Source organism: Mchenga conophoros, linkage group LG14, assembly GCF_057382185.1.
Source record: "Mchenga conophoros isolate Kocher_MC1m ecotype Shallow Benthic linkage group LG14, M_conophoros_male_GT1.1, whole genome shotgun sequence".
In the NCBI taxonomy this organism is placed as follows: domain Eukaryota; kingdom Metazoa; phylum Chordata; class Actinopteri; order Cichliformes; family Cichlidae; genus Mchenga; species Mchenga conophoros.
In genome coordinates, this window is record NC_140539.1 from 18553944 (window position 1) to 18573721 (window position 19778).

Genomic DNA, 19778 nt, shown 5'->3' on the forward strand with positions numbered 1-19778 from the left:
ATTTCAACTTGATAAGGTACCAAGAACAAAACAATAACACACATTTTTCAGGTTGTGCTAGTTTTCGTTTTACTCATATTAATAAAGGCAAGAACAAGCCAATACTCAATACACAGCTTATGGCTGCGCAGTTGTTGTATGCACTACAGAGCAATCCACAACACACATTACTAATACTTCTGGTAGTCTTTGATGTTCAGCTTTTGCAGAAACATGAAGCTGCCAAGTATCTGCAGCCAACTGGGCATCCCACCAGCCATTCCTTGATACTAGTTGCTCACTGGTCTCTCACACTATCTCCCCTCATAGAGTCTTCCCACAAGAGTGATCACCTGTCTGAGTGTTTCAGGCCGCAAACCAGTGTCTACTCCACACCTACCCTAGACAGATAGATGGCTACATAGATAGATAGGTAATATAGTCTTCTCTCTATATGTTTGCATGCATGAGTGTGCGAATGTAAAGGTCAAATCTTAAGCAGTACTATAAATATTCAAAGGAGATGTGACTCTAGTCAATGTCTGCTCAAATTTCGCTTATGCACACACACACACACTCACACACTCACACACGCTCATACATATACACACACATGCACACTGCTTTAGATATTGGGTTATTGCCTAGTTAAAAAAGCCCTCGCCAAGAGCTCCATTGGTGGATCATCATTACAGAGGGGTGTTAATAGTTCTATTGAGCTAGAAGCCAACTATTTCTCACAATACTTCACGTTCTTTCAAATCTCTGATGATAACTAATGGCTCAACCAAACCAGGCCCACACATTTGCACCAGCAATGCTTTTATCCTCCGACTAAGAAATATCTTCATTAATGCACACTCAAATAGCCCGTACTGGATTCCAGCAGTTTCAGAAACCTGCCACTAGAATTTTCAAAATGCAGAATGAGATTCTTTACTCACAAATATGGACAAAAAAAATATGGACATTCTCATTTAATGAAACACTAAAAAAAAGTTTTTCAGTTTACGAATTTGGCTTAAAAGTGACAGATTGTTGTCCGGGTCACAATTTTCCTCATCTATTTCTCTATCTCCTCCTTGCTTTCTCCTTTTATGTTAGTGTTATTTTCCCTCTCTCAGGCACCAGCCCATGGGTCACAAAGCACAGAGGTGATAAATGCTTCCAGGTCACCTCTCCTGTCTCTGGAGGTCAGAGAGAGAGGGTTTCTGCAGTGACAGCAACATGATCAGTCAGCCTCAGCACCAGAGCTGAACCTCCTGACCTGCTTGGTCCCTCACTGCGACCGTTCCAACAGCCTCGTTATGTTTCTTCTCTGAGCACCATCTACAAAACATATCTAACTTAGGGTTCTCGATGTGGAGCCCATTTCCCTCAGTGGCTCTCAGTAAGGTTGTGTGCAGGCAGCACTGAATGAAAAAGAAACTGCCGTATATTTCCTGTAGCTAGTGTAAAGAAATACAACAGTTGTATCACTATTTATTAAAAAACAATAAACTCCTACAGAAATTACACCGAAATCACAATCATTTGACATTTCCAGTTACCCAAAACATTTCTATGTGGTTTCAAATGTGAATAAAAACAGACTGATCTGTTGATGATGCAAATCTCATAGACCCATATTTTATTCAGAACAGAAACACAGAAAACATATCTATTGTTCACATGAGAAAATGTATCATTTTAAGAAGTAATCCCTTTGAGTTGGATGGAACAACAAGCATCAGAAACATTGGAACAAGGCCATGTTTTTCACTGTGTAGCAATAGTCTGTAAAGATCTGGGAAATGAGGAGACCAGCTGATGGACTTTTGACAGAGGACTGTTGTCCCACTCCTGTCTGACTTAGGATTCTAGCAGCTCAACAGTCCTGGATCTACTTATCTCATGTTTGCTTCATGATGCGCCAGATGTTTTTAGTTGGTGGTTTCAGTTTCGTGTGGCTTGTTGAAATATGCAAGGCCTTCCCTTAAAAGGATGTTGTGTGGATGTCAGTATATGTTGCTCTTAAACCTGTATATACCTTTCAGCATTGATGGTGCCTTTCCAGATATGCCAGCTGCTAATTCCATAGGCACTAATGCACCACTGTACCATCAGAGGTGCAGGCGTTTGGACTGTTAACAAACTGGATGGTGCCTCCTCCCTTTAGTTTCCATGTGTTCCAAAAAGAATTTCAGATTTCATTCATCTGACCACAGAACAGTTTTCTACCTTGCCTTAGTCCATTTGAAATTAGCAGAGATGTGGACTGACAGCCTAACCTCAAGAAATGAACAGATTGCCGAACCTCTACCCATGTTGAAAACCTGCCTCTCTAAGATGCTCTTTTTATACCCAATCACGTTAATGACTTGTTGACCATTAACCCGATCAGTTGTGAGATGTTCCTCCAGCTGTTTCTTTTTAGTACCACTTACCTTTCCAGCCTTGTGTTACTCCAGTTCCAACTATTTTTGTTGAGGTTTGTTATTGGCATCAAATTCAAAATGAGCTCATATTTTTATGAACGTGAAGTGTCATTTTAAACCTTTGAAATGTTTTCCATCTTCTATTGGAACTGGGGTTTAAATTGGCAAGTAAAAATATAAACTAAAAGTAACACTTGTAAACATAAGACAGAAGACCTAAACAGACCACAGACTGAGTGACTAACTAGTAGGTCCTTTATAGGCATGATGGGAAATGAGAGCCATTGGTACAGCCTACAGCCTCAAATGTATGTCGGCTTGTTTATTTAAAAAGCCGACACCAAAAAAAGTGCAAGGCTAGAATGAAACAGCTGGTCTTTTAGTAAAGGGACAGACATTAAGTCACCAACTTATTAGTGTTTTGTGACAGTTTATTTACATCAGCAATATCTGCAAACATACAAACATTTTCTTGTCCAATCAGAATACTCGATTTCTGGTATTACTTGACAATACCTACAAATTGCTGTAGTATTTTGGGCACATTTATGAGCACATTACGATTACTGATACTCCAATGCAATTCTAAAGTACATTTTAAAAGTACAGTTTTGAGCTGAGTTAAGCTGTCTACATTATTCTACGTTGTTTGCCTTGCTACACTGCACTCTCTGTGTATTTAGCAAACATTACCAATCCTCCTCAAGCTGATCAGCTCCCCTCTCCTGCTGTGAATTGATGCCTTTGTGCTCCAGCTCCCTCCACTAAAACTAATCTAGTTGACTTTCATAACTAGTATAATCTGATTATAAGTCCCACACAGAACAATGTGGCAGAGGTCACAAACCACTTGCTGAGAAATGCCACAGGCCTGTGTTCTGACTGAGAGCATTCTCCATTAAGCAGTAGATTACACGCTCTGCTGCGTCACTGGAAAAACACAAAAGTCTGCTTAGATTCTTTATGATGATCATAACTCCTCTCTTTGCCCTGACTCCTAATGTGTCTATAAAGACTTGTGCTTTATAAACAAAGGGAAAACTGGATAGTTTTGCTTTCCTTGTAGGCTAGCGTGTAGTACTATTAAGTGGTTTTTGTTCATTAAACAGAACAATGGAGAAGGGAATAAACTTTTTCCTATATACACCAAGACATTTTGTTTTCTAATTGTTGTCTATTCGGTGGTTAGTTTTACCATAAAATAGTAATTTCACTTCATGCTGAACTTAAGTACCTCATATTCTTTTTCAGTACTTCAGATTGACTAATGTTTATGTTTAAACCAACTCTGACATGTGGTGTGTTTCTCTTACAATCACCAGAGAGGAAGGTCCTCCCTGGTTTGTTTGGGTTAGGCAGCAGAGGAATGAGAGGAGGGAGGACAGAGATGGGGCGGAGTGGGAGGTGAGGGGATGATGACAGGGGAAAGGGGGTGTGAGTGAGCGGGGACAATGCTCTGAATTTTAAAAAGGGGAAAAGAAAAACATGGGTGAGAAAGGGAGTGGAGGCTTGGCGAAGAGAAAGGAGAAAGGGTTGGTAAAGGAAAGAGAAGAGAAAGGTGGTAGTAGGAGAGAATGGGACAAGTGGGAGGGGGTGAGATGGCAGAGGAAAGGATGTTTCTGGGAGGATGGGAGTAGAAGAGGAAAGACTGGAGAAAGGGAAGGGTTGAGTCTTTGCAAAGAGTGAATAAAAAATGAAGGAATGGAAGGAAAAAATTGGGAAAGTTAGTGGGGAGAAAATGGAAAACAGGAGGAGGAAGGCACGGACCTTGGGGTTACATTCCTGAAGTGCAACGAGCCTGGTGCTGCTCTGCTGCGCAATGTAAACACAGGGCAGAGACGTGGACTGACAGCCTGTCACAGTGACTCATGATGAGAGAAAGTGAGAGAAAATCTGCTTCTGGAGAAATGAGAACGATAATGGGAGCAATAAAATGTAAAAAATACTGCCTGCCACTAGTACTACCCCCCAGCCTCCTGGCAGTAGTATCTTTAGGTGGGACAAATTCAGTGAAAAAAGGAATAAAGCACCTGGTGCTGTAGCAGCAGAAGACCACACCAAATGCCACTCTTATCAACCGATAACAACAAACTGTGGCTCAGCAAAATTGGCCAACAGAAGATTGGTCAAAAATGTTGGCTGGTATGATGAGTCTCAATTTCTGCTGCAACCGTTGGATGGCAGAGTCTGAAACTGTTATAAACAAAATGAAAGCATGGATCCATCCTGCCGTGTACAAACAAAGTGCTGTAATGTTGTGAAGGATAATTTCTTGGCACACTTTGGGCCTGTTAGTACCAACTGAGAATCACTGCTGACCTTCTGTATATATGTGCGAACACAGCGTACCCATCTCCTGACGTCTGCTCCAGCAGGAGAAAATGCACTCACAAAGCTGAATCATCTCAAACTGGTTTCTTTAAGATGACAGTGAGATCACTCTACTCAAATGACTTCAATAGTCAATAGATCACAATCAAATAGAGCATCTTCCAGGCAGTGTGATGATAGATTCACATCATAGATAGCATCTGATAAAGCTACAGAAGCTGTGTGATGCTACCATGTCATAACAGACCAAAAATCTCAGAGGAATGTTTGGAGCACTTTGCTGAAACTTTGCCATCAAAAATTAAGGAATTCCTGAGGGCTCAAGGGGGTCCAATGTGGTACTAGCAAGGTGTAACTTATAAAATGGCCACTAAGTATATAGTACTGTGTAAAGGTTTTAGGCAGGTGAGAAAAAATGATGCAAACAAAGAATGCTTTTAAAACGGCAGTATTAATCATTTATTTTCATCAATCAACAAAATGAAGTGAATGAACCAAAGTGAAATCTAAATTAAATCAGTATTTGGTATGACCAGCATCCATTCTTCTAGGTACACTTGCACAGTTTTTGAAGAAACTCGGCTGGTGGTTGTTTCAAGCATCTTGGAGAACTAACCACTGATCTTCTGTGGATGTAGGCTTCCTCACATCCTTCTGTCTCTTCATGTAATCCCAGACACACTCGATGATGTGGGGGGCACACGATCACTTCCATTACTTCCTGTTCTTCTTCATGCTGAAGATAGTTCTTAATGACTTTGGCTGTATGATTGGGGTTGTCGTCCTGCTGCAGAATAAATTTGGGGCCAATAAACAATCATTTATATTTCTGAAAGTGTTCTTTGTTTGCAGCGTTTTCTCCCTCCCGCACCTGCCTAAAACTTTTGCACAGCGCTGTAGGTACAAACTTGGTGTATATACAAAAAGACAGTTCAGTGTGACGTGTACACCATATTCACTTGCATCTCCTCTCTCAAAGACTTAATAGTGAGGGAATTACCCTATTTATGGCATGTCCAGTCTACTCTACAACACCTTTCTTGTACTGGGAAGGAAAGTGCAGACACTGATATAATTACACATTAAACACTGTTTCCTTCTTAGGCAGAAGGAAGTTAACTTTGTTTCACAGGCTATCTTAAGACAAGTGTGCTTGGGATCATGAGGTATTTCAGTAACATCCAAATGCACTTGTACACATAAACCTGAAAAAACAATCATATACATGAGCAAGAGTCAGCTCAATTTTGTGGTGCTCGTACTACATCTAGTGTCAGTTTGACTACATTGCAGCTGAAGGTGAACTTGGAGGTTTAAAGCTGCGTGTGGTGTAGTGAAGTGCGAGTGTAACTCTTCCCACAACTTCAGTTAAATTACATAACTTTTATTGGTTGAAAAGGGACACAGACAGAATTTGAAACTCTAAAAACAAAAAGAAAAGATAAATTAGGCACCGAACAAGAGTGTTTCAAGCAAATTTAGGAAATGAAAACACCCTTTAGAGAATTTTTGGTAATTCCAGGGAATGGGGAATAACAGACAGGCTCCTCTTACCAAAAACTGTAAATAGCACAAACATTTTACCGATAAATATCTTCAAGGAAGTAAAAGTTAGACTGAAATAAATATTATGCTTAATAGCATACAAAAGGTTACATGTGATAACCTGAGAACAGTCACCTGAGAAAACGTCAGAATTGTGGAGAAGACCGCAATATCCCCCATTAGGGAACGTTTAACGGCCATTTAAATAAAATACAGAAAAAACACATTTCCCTTGTATTGAACATTGCACCTTACAAGGAAATCTGAAAATACTGGAACTTACTGCACAATACACAAAATTTGCTTAAAATTACAAGTTAATCTGCACAAAATGTTCTGATTTCCAGCTTTTCTTCATCCACATTTTTTCCAGTACATGTCAGTTATTATTTCTGACCCCAATGTAGTACTATTCTATTAAAAAATAAACAAAAACAAAAAAAATCAACACTAAGATGACTGAACTTTTCTTTTTTGTTTATTAAAATAAAAAAAATATATAGTATTTACACTGTTGTTTAAAAATCTAGGGAAAAAAACATTAAAAATTGGCTACAGAAGAAATGTACAGGAGGGGATTTTAAAGTGCAGCAATGACAGTATTTTCTTTTTTTTAAATGACTCATAGTCCACAAGTGACCATTGTAGCGAGTGTGCCAGGTTCTTCCCGCAGTGGTTGGTGTAACAACAAAGTACACATATACATAGTATACAAATACAAACATACATATGTATAATTCTTCTAACTTCTTGTTTTTCGTCTATCGTCACACGGCGTCAGGAGGTATTTCTGTCACAGTTTTCCAGTATTCGACAACAACCTAACCGCACACCGCTGATAAAGTCTGTTTTTTTGCTTTTACATAGTGAAGTCAGCCATTCTCACTTTACTGACGCACTTTGCTTCACCAGTAAAAGAACAAGATATGATACTTCCTCAAACGCTAAAAGTCACAAGTGTTGAGTGTGAAATGTTAATAGCATGTAGTTCCTGGTGATGGGTCACTCACTCTTGGCGAGGCCTGGTGAGGTTATTCCTATTTTGCGTGGAACCAGCTGATCACAGTGTGTAATTGACACAGAGGAGACGATATCTGTCCCTCTAGATCCTTGAACGTGGGTTTAATGTTGTCCTTCACTGGTTCACCCCTCAAGCAGCTTCTTTTTCTCCATTTTTTTCACAAAGTGATATTTCCACCCTGGATTAAATAAAACACAGAAGGAAATAATTAGGCAGAAGGAAAAAACAAGGAAAGCGAAAGCACTATCTGTTCTAATCTACAAGCAGAAATCAAAAGTACAATTTTGATTTCTATGAAAAGTTACACAGATTACTGTGTAATCAAAGTATTATGACTACACTATTATAGACAATTAAACACTTACTTACGCCTCATTTGTATTTACTCTCTCTAGCCTCATACTGCCTCCTGAAAAACAACACAGAGCCTGCCATGAGTTTCTGCACATTTTGAGTTATTCATTCTCTTATTTTCATGTCCCTGCAGTTTTACACATGTGTGCAATTTCTGTGCTCACCTGTCCGTCTTCTCCAGCACAAAACACCTGCAATCATGACCACCACCACCAGTATACAAATGGCTGTCATAATTACTATATCAGTGCTGCGTTGATCCTGATGAGCACCTATCAATGAGAACAAATGTATCAGAATCAAGATTATTACAAAGAACCCCACATGACAAGTATTATGAAATACAGAAAAAAAAGAGTTATTATATTTAATTACCCTGAAGAACTAAAACAAAAAAGTGAACTGAACTAAAAACAAGGCATGTCTGCCTTTTCTTTTCCATGCTGGGGAACTTAAAGGTCAACTTAAACTATTTCATGAAAATGAACTGCCGAATGTTTTAACTGAATCGTTTTCCTTAAATCTGAATTAAACTGAATTCATTTCACAGAACTAACATAAGTACAAACCCCACTGTATGATTAAACTGTATGATTCTTGATTCAGGAAAACGTTTATAGCACACTCTTAGCATATGCAGAAAAGACTCGTTAATCTTTCTTTTTACATTGGGCACAGCAGTAATACTACACTACTACTGCTGTCAGTGCTGATATTGTGATGTTATCAACCCAGCAACCACAATGTATTCACAGTGTCACAGCTTCACTATTTTAACATGAAGGTAAATTAAAAACCACCAAGCAACTGATCAGAAAAGAAAAGGGAACAATCATTATAATTTAATATGTCAAAACATGACATATAGTAAAACTGCAAAGCTCTAAAAAACCTGGAACTTCCCCCACGCACCCACTCTGTTGTTGTATTAATAAACATATAGTAGGCTCAAACAAATTTTACATTTCCATAATACCTCAGTTTAAGAATAAATACAGCACGTAATTTTTATCACGTCAGTCTCAGCAGTAATTTGAGTTTGATTCTGCAGGAAATGCTTTGCTATTCAGTCACTTTCATTCGTCTTGCTGAAAAATGTAATCTAGTAGCCTCACATAAGTTTTAAAAATCTCAAAAATCACAAAAACTCAACCTAAACTGTTCTGTGTCAGCCACACAAATGCTGACAGAATAAGAGGATGTTGCTATGAAATAAAACAATAAAGGGGATATATGCCAAGAGATTTCCACTGGCTTTCAAACTTCCCAAAACTTGTCCAGTAGCTAATTGTGGGAACTACTTTGATAAAGAAATAATTGTCTTTTCTAAGATGAACAGGCTACTCACAGACTGAGAACTCATCCGAAGTGACGTCACCCACGGAGCAGCTGAACTTTATCTCCCCGTTCGAGCAGTTATAACTCACAGCGGTGGTAATGTTATACAGAAATGTACTTGGATTTGGGGAAGAGACAGACTTCACATGTTGCCATATCTGCCTGATGGTCTCATTAGTGCTGGTAACTATAGCCTGAACTATCATGCTGGATTCTGGGTATCCATTATTTGATGTACACGTTGTCTGGCAATTCTGGGTTTCCTCGCTGCAGACTGGAGGACTGAATAAAGGCCTGCTGTACTTTGCTAGAAGAAAGACACAAGGAAAGTGATATCAGCCTGGTGTTTCCAACATGTACAAAGGGACTGGCGTATATATGAATATAAACAAAGAAAACAGCTGTTTTCTTTGTTTATATTTATATTACATGCACATACTTTACACTATTGTAACGCTTCATCTTAAAGGTCTATTCACACTGACAGTCATATAAAAATGAACTTCATGAGATGAATTGAAGACATAAATACCTGTGACACTGAGGGTTATTGAGTCTTCATTAATAATCTGCTCGTCTTTGTACCGAATGTGACATTTGTATTCCCCACTGTGTGAGACCTTTAGGTTATCCATGAACACAGATGAAGTGTTGCGATCAAACTTTGTGTTGTTCCACGTTGCTGGTACTTTTTTAGATTCATAATAACCATTAACAAAGACGTTGTCTCTTTGGAGGTAAAGTAAGTCAATGTTCTTTACTGATTTACCAGAGCAGTGAAAAGTCACATTTCCACCGACCTCCCCTTTGAGAATAGCAGCACCTCCTGTTAAAAAAAAAAAACAAAAAACACAAAAACAAAAAAGGAACAGGGATGAAGTTTTAGGGCATATATCTTTTATTAAAGAAAATATCTAAAGGGAGAAATGAATGCAAACAGTTTCTATTTTAGGGCAGACATGTGTTTCCATGCGGTTTTGTTTAAGCTCCTGCAGAGTTCCGCTGCATGACGCGGTAGGCTAATTTCACTTCTTCATAAGCCCCTTTGTCTTTCCTTTTTGTGCAGAATACACGGAGAGAACTTTTTTGTTTTTCCTGTTTTGAAGTGTGAGTGTTTTTGACTGATTATCTACCAACTCGTAAGAAAACATCTCTGGCTTTAGCTTCCAGATATTCAGATTTTTCTACTAATTGCATTTTCCAGCAGTTCTGGGCTGGACTGGTAGCTGGAAACTGAACAGGGGGCATTAAAGGGACTAAGACAGGAAAGCTATAATATTCTGAAGGAAGACATAGAAAATAGTTTGGAAAATGGGGTTCCTTGCTTTCTTGGTGAGAGTCAGATGAGAAGAAATAGTCAACACTCGTGTTTATACACTAAATTTGAAGCTAAACCCAAAAACCCATTAGCTTAGCTTGTGTTAGCATAGGGTGCTGCTGTAATGGCTGGTCCAGTCATGTGGATGGCAGCTTCCTATTCATTACAAAGATGTGCGAATAGCATTGATCTACACATTCACCTTTTACAAAGAAAGGAAATCTCCTAAAAAGTTTAACTTCTTCATAAGACCACTCCATCAAACTAAGAAAAAATTAAAGTTATGTAAATCTGAGTTGGGGGAGCACACGTTTTGCTTTCTTTCCTTAGCTAGTGATGTGCAACCAAGCATAATACTGTCATATCACACATTCTTATTCATGTAATAAACAACTGGTTTCTATGTTTAACCACAATGAACGAGTGCTGCTGGCAGAACTGCTCACCTGTGACAGTGAAGGGCCAAGTCAGTGTTAGAACAAGAGATAGCAGCAGATCAAGGGAAAACCTTTGAGTTCTAGGAACACAGAAAATGGTGAATCATTAAAGTGGCACGTGGAGATAAAGAATCACACACACTTTTTTTTGCATCAGTGCCTAAAGATGGCTGAGATAGCTGACAGTAACAACAACCAGGAAATAACTGAGACAGTTCAGTAAACAACATCTGTGGCCAAGCAATGATCGTAAAACACAGATAATGAACTTGGGCCAGATTTGCTCTCTTCTGTCACCAACTTCTTGAAGCTAAAATGATCACTTCTCTTTTCAGTTCAAGTAACAACACAAGCGCACACATGAGATCAGTGGGAAGGCTACAAACTCATGTCTGGATCCATAAGCTTTCACATTAACCTTACGCTGATGCCCATAACTAGCTAATATAAATAATTAATAATATAATATTTAAGTAACAGGAGATATATAGGAGGAAACTGCTTTTAAAATTAGAACACCAGAAAATTACATTTCAAAATTTACTTCCTAGTAATCCTTTTGGGCCTTACTTACTGTAAGTCTTACAAGTCCAGTCACAACAGTGGCACATGGATATGTATCAGAGCAACAGTTAATAACAGGAACATGTGACTGGGTGTTAAAATATCAAAAGTGCCCTAACCACACGCTGCCTTGTGCTGAAATCATGATAGGAATGAATAGAAAATCGGAGCATTACTTACAGGAAAAGATACCGGCTCCAGGTGGACGCCTGTTAGAAAGACAAACTGGTTAATCACTGAAATGAAATGTAGTGTGAGATGCCATCAAGTGGCACATGTACACCTGAACACTCAAAAATAACTTGCATGCAGTGATTTCTCACCATTTACATTTGTCAGGAGAATGATAGTTTTGTCTTAAAATATCATTAATGCTACACAAGGGCGATATCAAACACCCAGTCCCGAAACCCACCCAATCCTACCCTTTCAGTGAACTAGAATCTTATTTGAAACATTTGACTGGCTCTTTACAGTCATGTTTTGGGGGAAAACAGGCTGTCTCATCCTGAAAGAACACGCCCAAATGGTTTTCAGTATACAAGAAGCAAAAGGAAAGTCCCAGTCAGTATAAGAGAGGGCTTGTTCTAAAAGGGTGTATTCCTGTACCTGCTAGGAGAAAACAACATTCTAGTTTTCTTTTACTATGCATTTGGTATCATAGGAACCAAATGCTAACCACATAAGCACATAGCTTATTACATATCCTCCCCTGTCTTATATAAATTTGGAAAAATAAAAAATGAAATATAATAAACAAATAGATCAGTTTGTTTCGTCCAACAAGAAGCACAGACTTTATTTGTTTTTGATGAACTAGTTTCACTTGAAATTGTTTCTAAAACTATTCATGAGGAAGTGATCTTTTTTTTTATGTGACTTTGCTGGCAGTGATCAGAAATCTCAGGAAATTCCCACTTGGAAAATCAAATCGGGATTGTTTCAGTTGTAGGATATGGTGTAGTAGGATAAAGCACAAAAAAAAAAAAAAATTACATATGCTTCTCTCCACATTGTCAGTAAATATCTAAAGTGAAGGTGTTTTAAAGAGGCTGACCAGTGGAAACACCCCTACCCTTCACGAGTGGCCATTTAGCAGCAGTGACTGTCATAAGTTGAAACAAAAACAGAGGGAAATCCCAAAGGTCAAGTAACTGCATGGTGTATTTGGTTTCAGGAATACTGATACAAAATGAACTGTGGAAGTGATACTAATGCAGATGGATTTCTTTTTTTTAAATCAAGGACTCAAATTAAGTGACAATTTTATCCAACTCTGATGTGGCCATTGGGGGAGGGTGGTTACATTTCCCTAATGAGACATGTGAGAGTAAGCTGTGAATAGCATTTTGTTTGATATAATGTTACATAAAATAATTTACAGATCTTTGATGTTAAAACAACAGGGCACACCTCCAAACTCTAATGCAAATTACAGTACTTACAAGTATATTTAAAAATAGAATTTCTGATTCTGTGTTGCAAATCAATCTGTGAATGTATTTTGTTTTCCTTTTTTCATTATTGTATTTGCAACTTCTGCTTTATCACTACACTGCTGTGCAAACTGAACAGCATTAATCAGCAAGGCTTTGCAGTACATGGGAATTCCCCTGACGTAATGATTGGAGAGAACACTCATTCTGCTGAGCTATTCTCATACACACATACTCTCCTCTAAACCCCTTTTGTCTTACAAATTAAAAACCTCACACCTGGTTCACACAATCAGCTGAATTCATCCAAATGGAGTTTCACGACTCATCTTCTTTTTAGATTTTTTAATCTAAATGATACTAAACAACAAGCCAGACTGTAAAGGATTCTGTGGAGTGCCTCTGTTTGTCTTCTAATGCTGACACTTTCTGCATTTGACCTTTGTTTTTCCCAGAGACAGCCAAAACACAAAAGTTACTTTCTCTTTCCTTTCTCATTCTCTTAATTATTTGGGTTCATGCATGGTGGACACACTGTTTCATACTAAAGTCGTTTTCCTAGAAAGGCTGTACAGTCACACAGACATTCAGTCGTGCTGAAAAAATATCTACATATAACAGTTTCGATATATGTATATGAATGTCTATCTGTTTATCTGTGTTAAACGCTCAGGATTTTTTTCTCTGCTTTCTCTTTGAGAGCACATCTATACTAGTCGTTACCATTACCGTCACAATTTATACTCCAGAGCTTAAACACATTTCCTGAGAAGCATTCATCCCTCTATACAGCCATCCATTTTCTTCCGGTTATCCGCATTCATTTAACTATAAAACCCTTCTCGGTTCTTTGCTAGCTTTGCAATAAGCATGCTGTCTGTGCAGCTGGTTACAAAGAGTTGTATTAGCAGTATATTTTTTCTGTCCTTGATGCAGTTTCCACTTTACCATGCCATTTTTGTTCTTTTCCATCCATCCAGCTATCCACCTATCTTTCACTTTTCCGGGGGACAGGTCGCGGGGGCAGCAGCCCTAAGAGGACGCCGAGACCTCCCTCTTTCCCCAGCCACCTCCTCCAGTTTATCCGGGGGAACACCGGGGCGTTCCCAGGCCAGCCGAGAGTTTCTGTCCTGGGTCTACCCTTGAGCCCCTCTCGGACGGCTGAACTCCTCACCGTATGTCTAAGGGAGAAGCCACCCTCCTTTCGAAGAAAGCCTATTTTTGCCATTGTATCCGTGATCTCAGTATTAGTTTCAGTTGAACACTTAAAGTTTTAACTTGTATAAGGATTCAGCTCAAGCTACAACCGAACTGTTAATTTGTTCACTGCTCCTGAGGCAAGCTAGAATAAAGCAATGTAAACACCGAGACCCTGACACACATGCCTGCACACTCCGCTTCTCTGTCACTTTCACATAGCCTCGATTGTTTACACAGCAGCTTACATTATTGAGTGACTCACATTATTATTATCATCTAGCATAAGCATGAACGATGATGGTAGCCCGAATCAATTCAAACACTGTTTAAGTATGTGACATTATCAAACTTCAAATGACGCAAACACTCACCATCATGCCGCCGTGCTCTCTGTGTTAAAATGAATCGCTAAATCAATGTAAATTCTTCAACTAGTCTGGTATGCTGAGGGGGCGGGGGGAGGAGGAGCCACATCTCAGTTCCTTTTTCATATGCTAGTAACAACTGATAGCAGTTGTTACTAGCATAAAGGCTAAAGGCATGATCACTGACTGTTTTGAAAATGTAGTTAACGATAACTAGAAAATCTAAATCAAATCGTTGCCTCTTTCACTTGGCAAAATCAACAAGCCTTATAAAGAATTACACAGCTGTGAAGATTTTGATTGTGTGTGTGTGGGTGTGTGTGTGTCTGTGCGTGCCTGCTTTTTTATGTGGTAATACAATCAGCCTAAAACACTTCCGTATGCATCAATTTCTGGCTCATCTGAACATGTGACAGAAATTCTTCTGAAGAAATCCCAAATAGTTCTCCTGGTAACAGACTGTATAAATGAGAAATAAAGAAACTAAAGAGCAAAGTTAACCTTAGTTTATTAGCCCTTTTAAGGTATTGTTCTGGCATCGACTTTATCTGCTCCACTACATGCCAGGAACTAGAGATGGCACGATACCACTTTTTTATGTCCGATACCGATACCGATATCATAAATTTGGATATCTGCCGATACCGATATGAATCCGATATAGTGTTTTTTAATCAACAAAACTGTTTTTTAAAATATCTTGCTGCATTTTGCAAGTCTGCAAGTTCATACTTAAGTTTAAAACGACAACTACACTAAAGCTATTTTGTTATACCTGTATACAAAAAAAATATTTCATAGTTCAGCAATACTGATCAATCTAATAAACTTAGACCTACACCATCCTCCCTATTCTGGTATTTTAAAGAGTACTTAGCGTAAATATTAAGCAACCTAACTAATAGGGTTCCAACTCCCAGCAACAACAAAAATAAATAAATAAAAAATAGGGAACCACCCCTCACGCGCCACCTCATGATGCTTAATCGACGTAATCAACCTTAATTTGATGCAGTGTGAAAAAAAAATGCACAGAAATCAATTATTTTTCAAGAAATATTAAATAGATTCAACATCTTTCTTCAACAAAATTGCAGACTGCACAGATGGTACCTTCCCAAAGGAAAAAGCACTATAGCTTACTAGGGTATATATATTAGACTTAATAGTCACTATATACAGTAATTGACTTCTATTCATTTTACATCAAATTAAAACTTTGTGTGTCAGATAATTATTTATTAAAAGCTAGACATTTTAAATGAGAATAAGAAAGAAAAGTATGTCTTTGTGCCCCCTTTTCCCTGTTAATGCCCTATCGGCCCCCCTGGCTAAACTTTGCTAGATCCGCCCCTGCACAGTTATCAGCTGTAGAAAAAGATCCTGGTGTAGAAAGTAATATTAAATAAATTCTAACAACAGCTTATCAAGCTTAAACGTGCTGCTGTTGTTCAGCCGCTGGTTTCCTCTTTCTGGTGCAAAGTGGGCCAAAAACAAAGATGGACTCACGACAGAAAAGCCGATCAGCTGATCATTTAAGCAGCCGGAGAGCGAGAGGCAGTCGCTTGTTAAGCTTAAGGCAGGAATGCTTTACAAACATTCAGAGATGGACTTACACACTTGCTTTACTTCTCTCGGGGATAACTTTGTCGGAGATGAAATGCCGGGTTGCTAGCGAAGCTCCAAATGCTATCCAGACCACAGGTCCCGCATGCCACAGCCGCTCTATCACGTGATGCATACTGCTCCGACATGCTAACGTTCTGAGGTGAGTTACGGTGTGTTGCAAGTTTTGTGAGGTGCTTTCGTGATATTTAATGGATCGGATTACATTTTTTATTTTTCTCCGATATCCGATCCAGTCATTTAGGTCAGTATCGGACCGATACCGATACGTAATATCGGATCGGTCCATCTCTACCAGGAACATCAGTGCGCTTCAGTCACATTTCACCAAATGTAGGAAAAGGATATTTTCTTTCAGGTTGCACAGTAACACAGACATAAGCAAGCACCCCAGTTTTATTGTTGTAACACAATAAAAAAAATCACATTTTTAAAAAAAGGCTTTAGATGAAACACCATGCGATATTCATTATTCATTATGATTTTCATTTTGAATCTTAGCTAACATGTGTAACTTTGTTTGACAGACTACAGTGAATGTTTCATTGTGCCACCTATGTGACTATGTACTTGGAAACCTATGTACTTGATGTTCGCTAAAACTGGTTAACGCACACAAACACAAAGACTGTGGCTTTCTGTGTGGCCAAGTTATGGACTTTCTCTGTGGCTTTTGACGTTTTATTACAGGCAGTGACCTGTGAGTGTACAGTACACGCCCACCTCTGATTTTTCATATCATCTCTTTGACTAACCACAAAGTGTTTCACATTGACATTATGTTTTTTTGAATTCTTGCCAACTTTTCTAGAACTTCTTTTGTTTTTCTTGTTAAATAATTACAATGTGTCTGATGACACAATTATTAGTTGATTATTTCCCCATATATGACATTTCCAGGTGGACAATTTTCTCATTTCTAGTGTATTAGAAAGGTTATTGTTTAATTTAACAAGTAAATGATAAAGATTTACACACAAAGCATTTCCCTTCAAGTGACCTTTAGCTCAATAAAAATTTTGTTCATACGAAATTATTTGGGATGTTTCTTGTAAAAGTTCTGTTTTCCTTTGCATTGACCTTTTCAAAACACGTTGGTTAGAGTGGCCTCGGTTAAAAGGGGGCGTGTCTAGCTGCGAGGAATAGGGGGAATACCCAAGATGGGCCGGCAATTTCTCACGAGGCCATGAGGTCACTGACACACCCATTTAGAGAAAAGAATTCTCCACAGCACCTGGCAAATATACTCGGATTTAATAACGAAACAATGTGGAAAAGATTTATCAGATAATGTGGGAATTTTTTAATGTATCCAGGGAAAATTTAAGAAACTGCAGTATTGTTTGTAAATGACTCATCCTTATGCTTTTCATTTAACATTTAGATGACAAACCTTTAATGAAAAGGAATATTATTTAATGCACATAAAATACAAAATACATTTTTCTTACAACTTTCATATCAAGATCTTCTACATACTACCTTGAAACTTTGTCTTACTTGCTTGGTGAAAAAGAAACGTGCTGGCAATGAGCACTATGTGGGAGGAAAGGCTCTAAGATTTGAAACAAGACATTAAACAAATCAGCTCGTACCATGTGTGAAACTCCCCTCACACCAAGCAAAGGCTGAATATCTCCGTTAAAATAATTTTACAGGCGTCCCTGCATAAAGCTGCATGTTTATGGCAACAGTATAAGCCATTTAAATGTGCTTATACTGCCTAAAAAAATGATGACCACGATTTACACATTTCTACCAGTCCAAGTCAGATCATCTAATTCCATCTCACCCCATCTCTAGCATCCTCGTCTGTCACACCAACCTCCATCACTAAATCCATTAATCTTTTATGTGGCATTCTTTTTTTCTTCTCCTGCCTGGCAGCTCAATATTCAGCATCCTTTATCCAATATATCGACTTTCCCTCCTCTGCACCTGTCCAAACCATCTCAGCCTTGCCTCTCTAACCAGACCGCTCAGCCCGAGCTGTCCCACTGATATACTCATTTCTAATCCTGTACATTCAGTTCATTCACAATGAAAATGAAAAACAATTTCAATTCTGCCACCTTCAGCTCTGCCTCTTGTCTTTTTGTAAGTGCCACCTCTCCGAACCAAACGTCACAGCAGGTCTCACTGCCCTCTTGTAAACCTTCTCTTTCACTCTTGCTGCTATCCTTCTGTCACAAATCACCCCTGACACTCATCTCCAGCCACACCCTGTCTGCACTCACTTTTTCACCCGTCTTGTGCACTGGATGGCTGACCCCAGGTATTTAAACTCATCTACTTTTGCTATTTTGATCCACCTTTCCACCTGTCTCTCTCTCATTCACATACATGTAATCAGCCTTGCTTCTACTGACTTTCATTTGTCTTCTCTCCAGCACATGCCTCCCCCTCTCCAGATTCTCTTCCACCTGCTCCCTATTCTCACTACGTATAACAATGTCATCTGCAAACATCATAGTTCACAAAGACCCCTGCTTGATCTCATCTGACCTCATACACTACTAATCAAATGTTTGGACACACCTTCTCATTTAATGTTTTTTTCTTTATTTTTACTACTTTCTACATTGTAGATGCATACTGATGATATCAGATAATGAAGATAATATATGAAGCAAGATATATGGAATTATGCAGCAAAGAAAAAAAAGATAACTCTAAAAATGTCTTATATTTTAGATTCTTGACAGTAACCACCCTTTGCTTTGTTGACGATACTGCAAACCCTTGCCCTTCTCTCAATGAGCTTCATGATGTAGTCATCTAAAATGGTTTTCACTTCACAGGTGGGCCTTGTCAGGGTTCATTTGTGGAATTTCTTGCCTTCTTAATGGGCTTGGGACCATCATTTGTGTTGTGCAGAAGTGATCTAATGAGTCCAAATTTGAGATCTTTGGTTCCATCCACCATGTCTTTGTGCAACGCAGAAAAGATGAACAGATGATCTCTATATGCATGGTTCCCACCATGAAGCATGGAGGAGCAGGTGTGGGGGTTCTTTGCTGGTAGCACTGTTGGAGATTTATTCAAAATTGAGGAACACTGAACCAGCATGGCTAACACAGCATCCTGCAGTAACATGCCATCCCATCCGCTTTGTGTTCAGTTGGACCATCATTTATTTTTCAACAGGACAATGACCCCAAACACACCAGGCTGTGTAAGGGCTATTTGACCAAGAAGGAGAGTGATGGAGTGCTGCGCCAGATAGTCTGACCTCCACATTCACCTGACCTAAACCTGATCGAGATGGTTTGGGATGAGATGGACCACAGAGTGAAGGCAAAAGGGTCAACAAGTGCTCAGCATCTCTGGGAACTCCCTCAAAACTGTTGGAAAACCATTTCAGGTGACTACCTCATGAAGCTCATCGAGAGAATGCCAGTACTCAAAGCTGTAATCAAAGCAAAGGGTGGCGGTTTTGAAGAATCTAAAATATAAAACATGTTTTGAGTTATTTCACACTTTTTTGGTTTACTACAAAATTCAGTATTCATTCATTCATAGTTTTGATGCCTTTAGTGAGAATCTATAATGTAAATAGCCATGAAAATAAAGAAAAAACATTAAATTAGAAGGTGTGTCCAAACTTTTGACTGGTAGTGTATGTCAACCTGTCCATCATTACTACAAACAAGAAAGGGCTCAGAGCTGCCCTTGATGTAGTCCCATCCCCACTTTAAACCAATGTGTCACTTATATTGTGGCACTCACCACTATCTCTCTGTCCTCATATATGTCCTGTACCACACTCACATATTTCTTTGTCATTCTTGACATCCTCATATAGTATCACAGTTCCTCTCTTGCCACCCTGATTCATCAGTCCCAC

The 19778-nt window shown here is 38.8% G+C and overlaps 1 protein-coding gene across 3 annotated transcripts; it reads right to left on the bottom strand.

Moving 5' to 3' along the window:
• Positions 1-5214: 5214 nt before the first annotated feature.
• Positions 5215-14378, bottom strand: LOC146559591 (uncharacterized). 3 transcript variants are annotated; one of them, XM_085245686.1, is made up of 8 exons: positions 13689-13727; positions 11485-11513; positions 10750-10820; positions 9518-9811; positions 8996-9292; positions 7812-7919; positions 7659-7702; positions 5215-7471 (listed from the first exon to the last, which is right to left on the bottom strand). In XM_085245686.1, the coding sequence occupies exons 1-7, from the start codon at positions 13710-13712 to the stop codon at positions 7659-7661; spliced, it is 867 nt and encodes a 288-aa protein (XP_085101812.1). In that variant the 5' UTR covers positions 13713-13727; the 3' UTR covers positions 5215-7471. The 3 variants fall into 3 exon arrangements, with proteins under 3 accessions (XP_085101812.1, XP_085101810.1, XP_085101811.1); XM_085245684.1 differs by having other exon boundaries at positions 5217-7471; positions 7663-7702; XM_085245685.1 differs by lacking the exon at positions 13689-13727 and adding an exon at positions 14312-14378 and having other exon boundaries at positions 5218-7471; positions 7663-7702.
• Positions 14379-19778: the final 5400 nt, after the last annotated feature.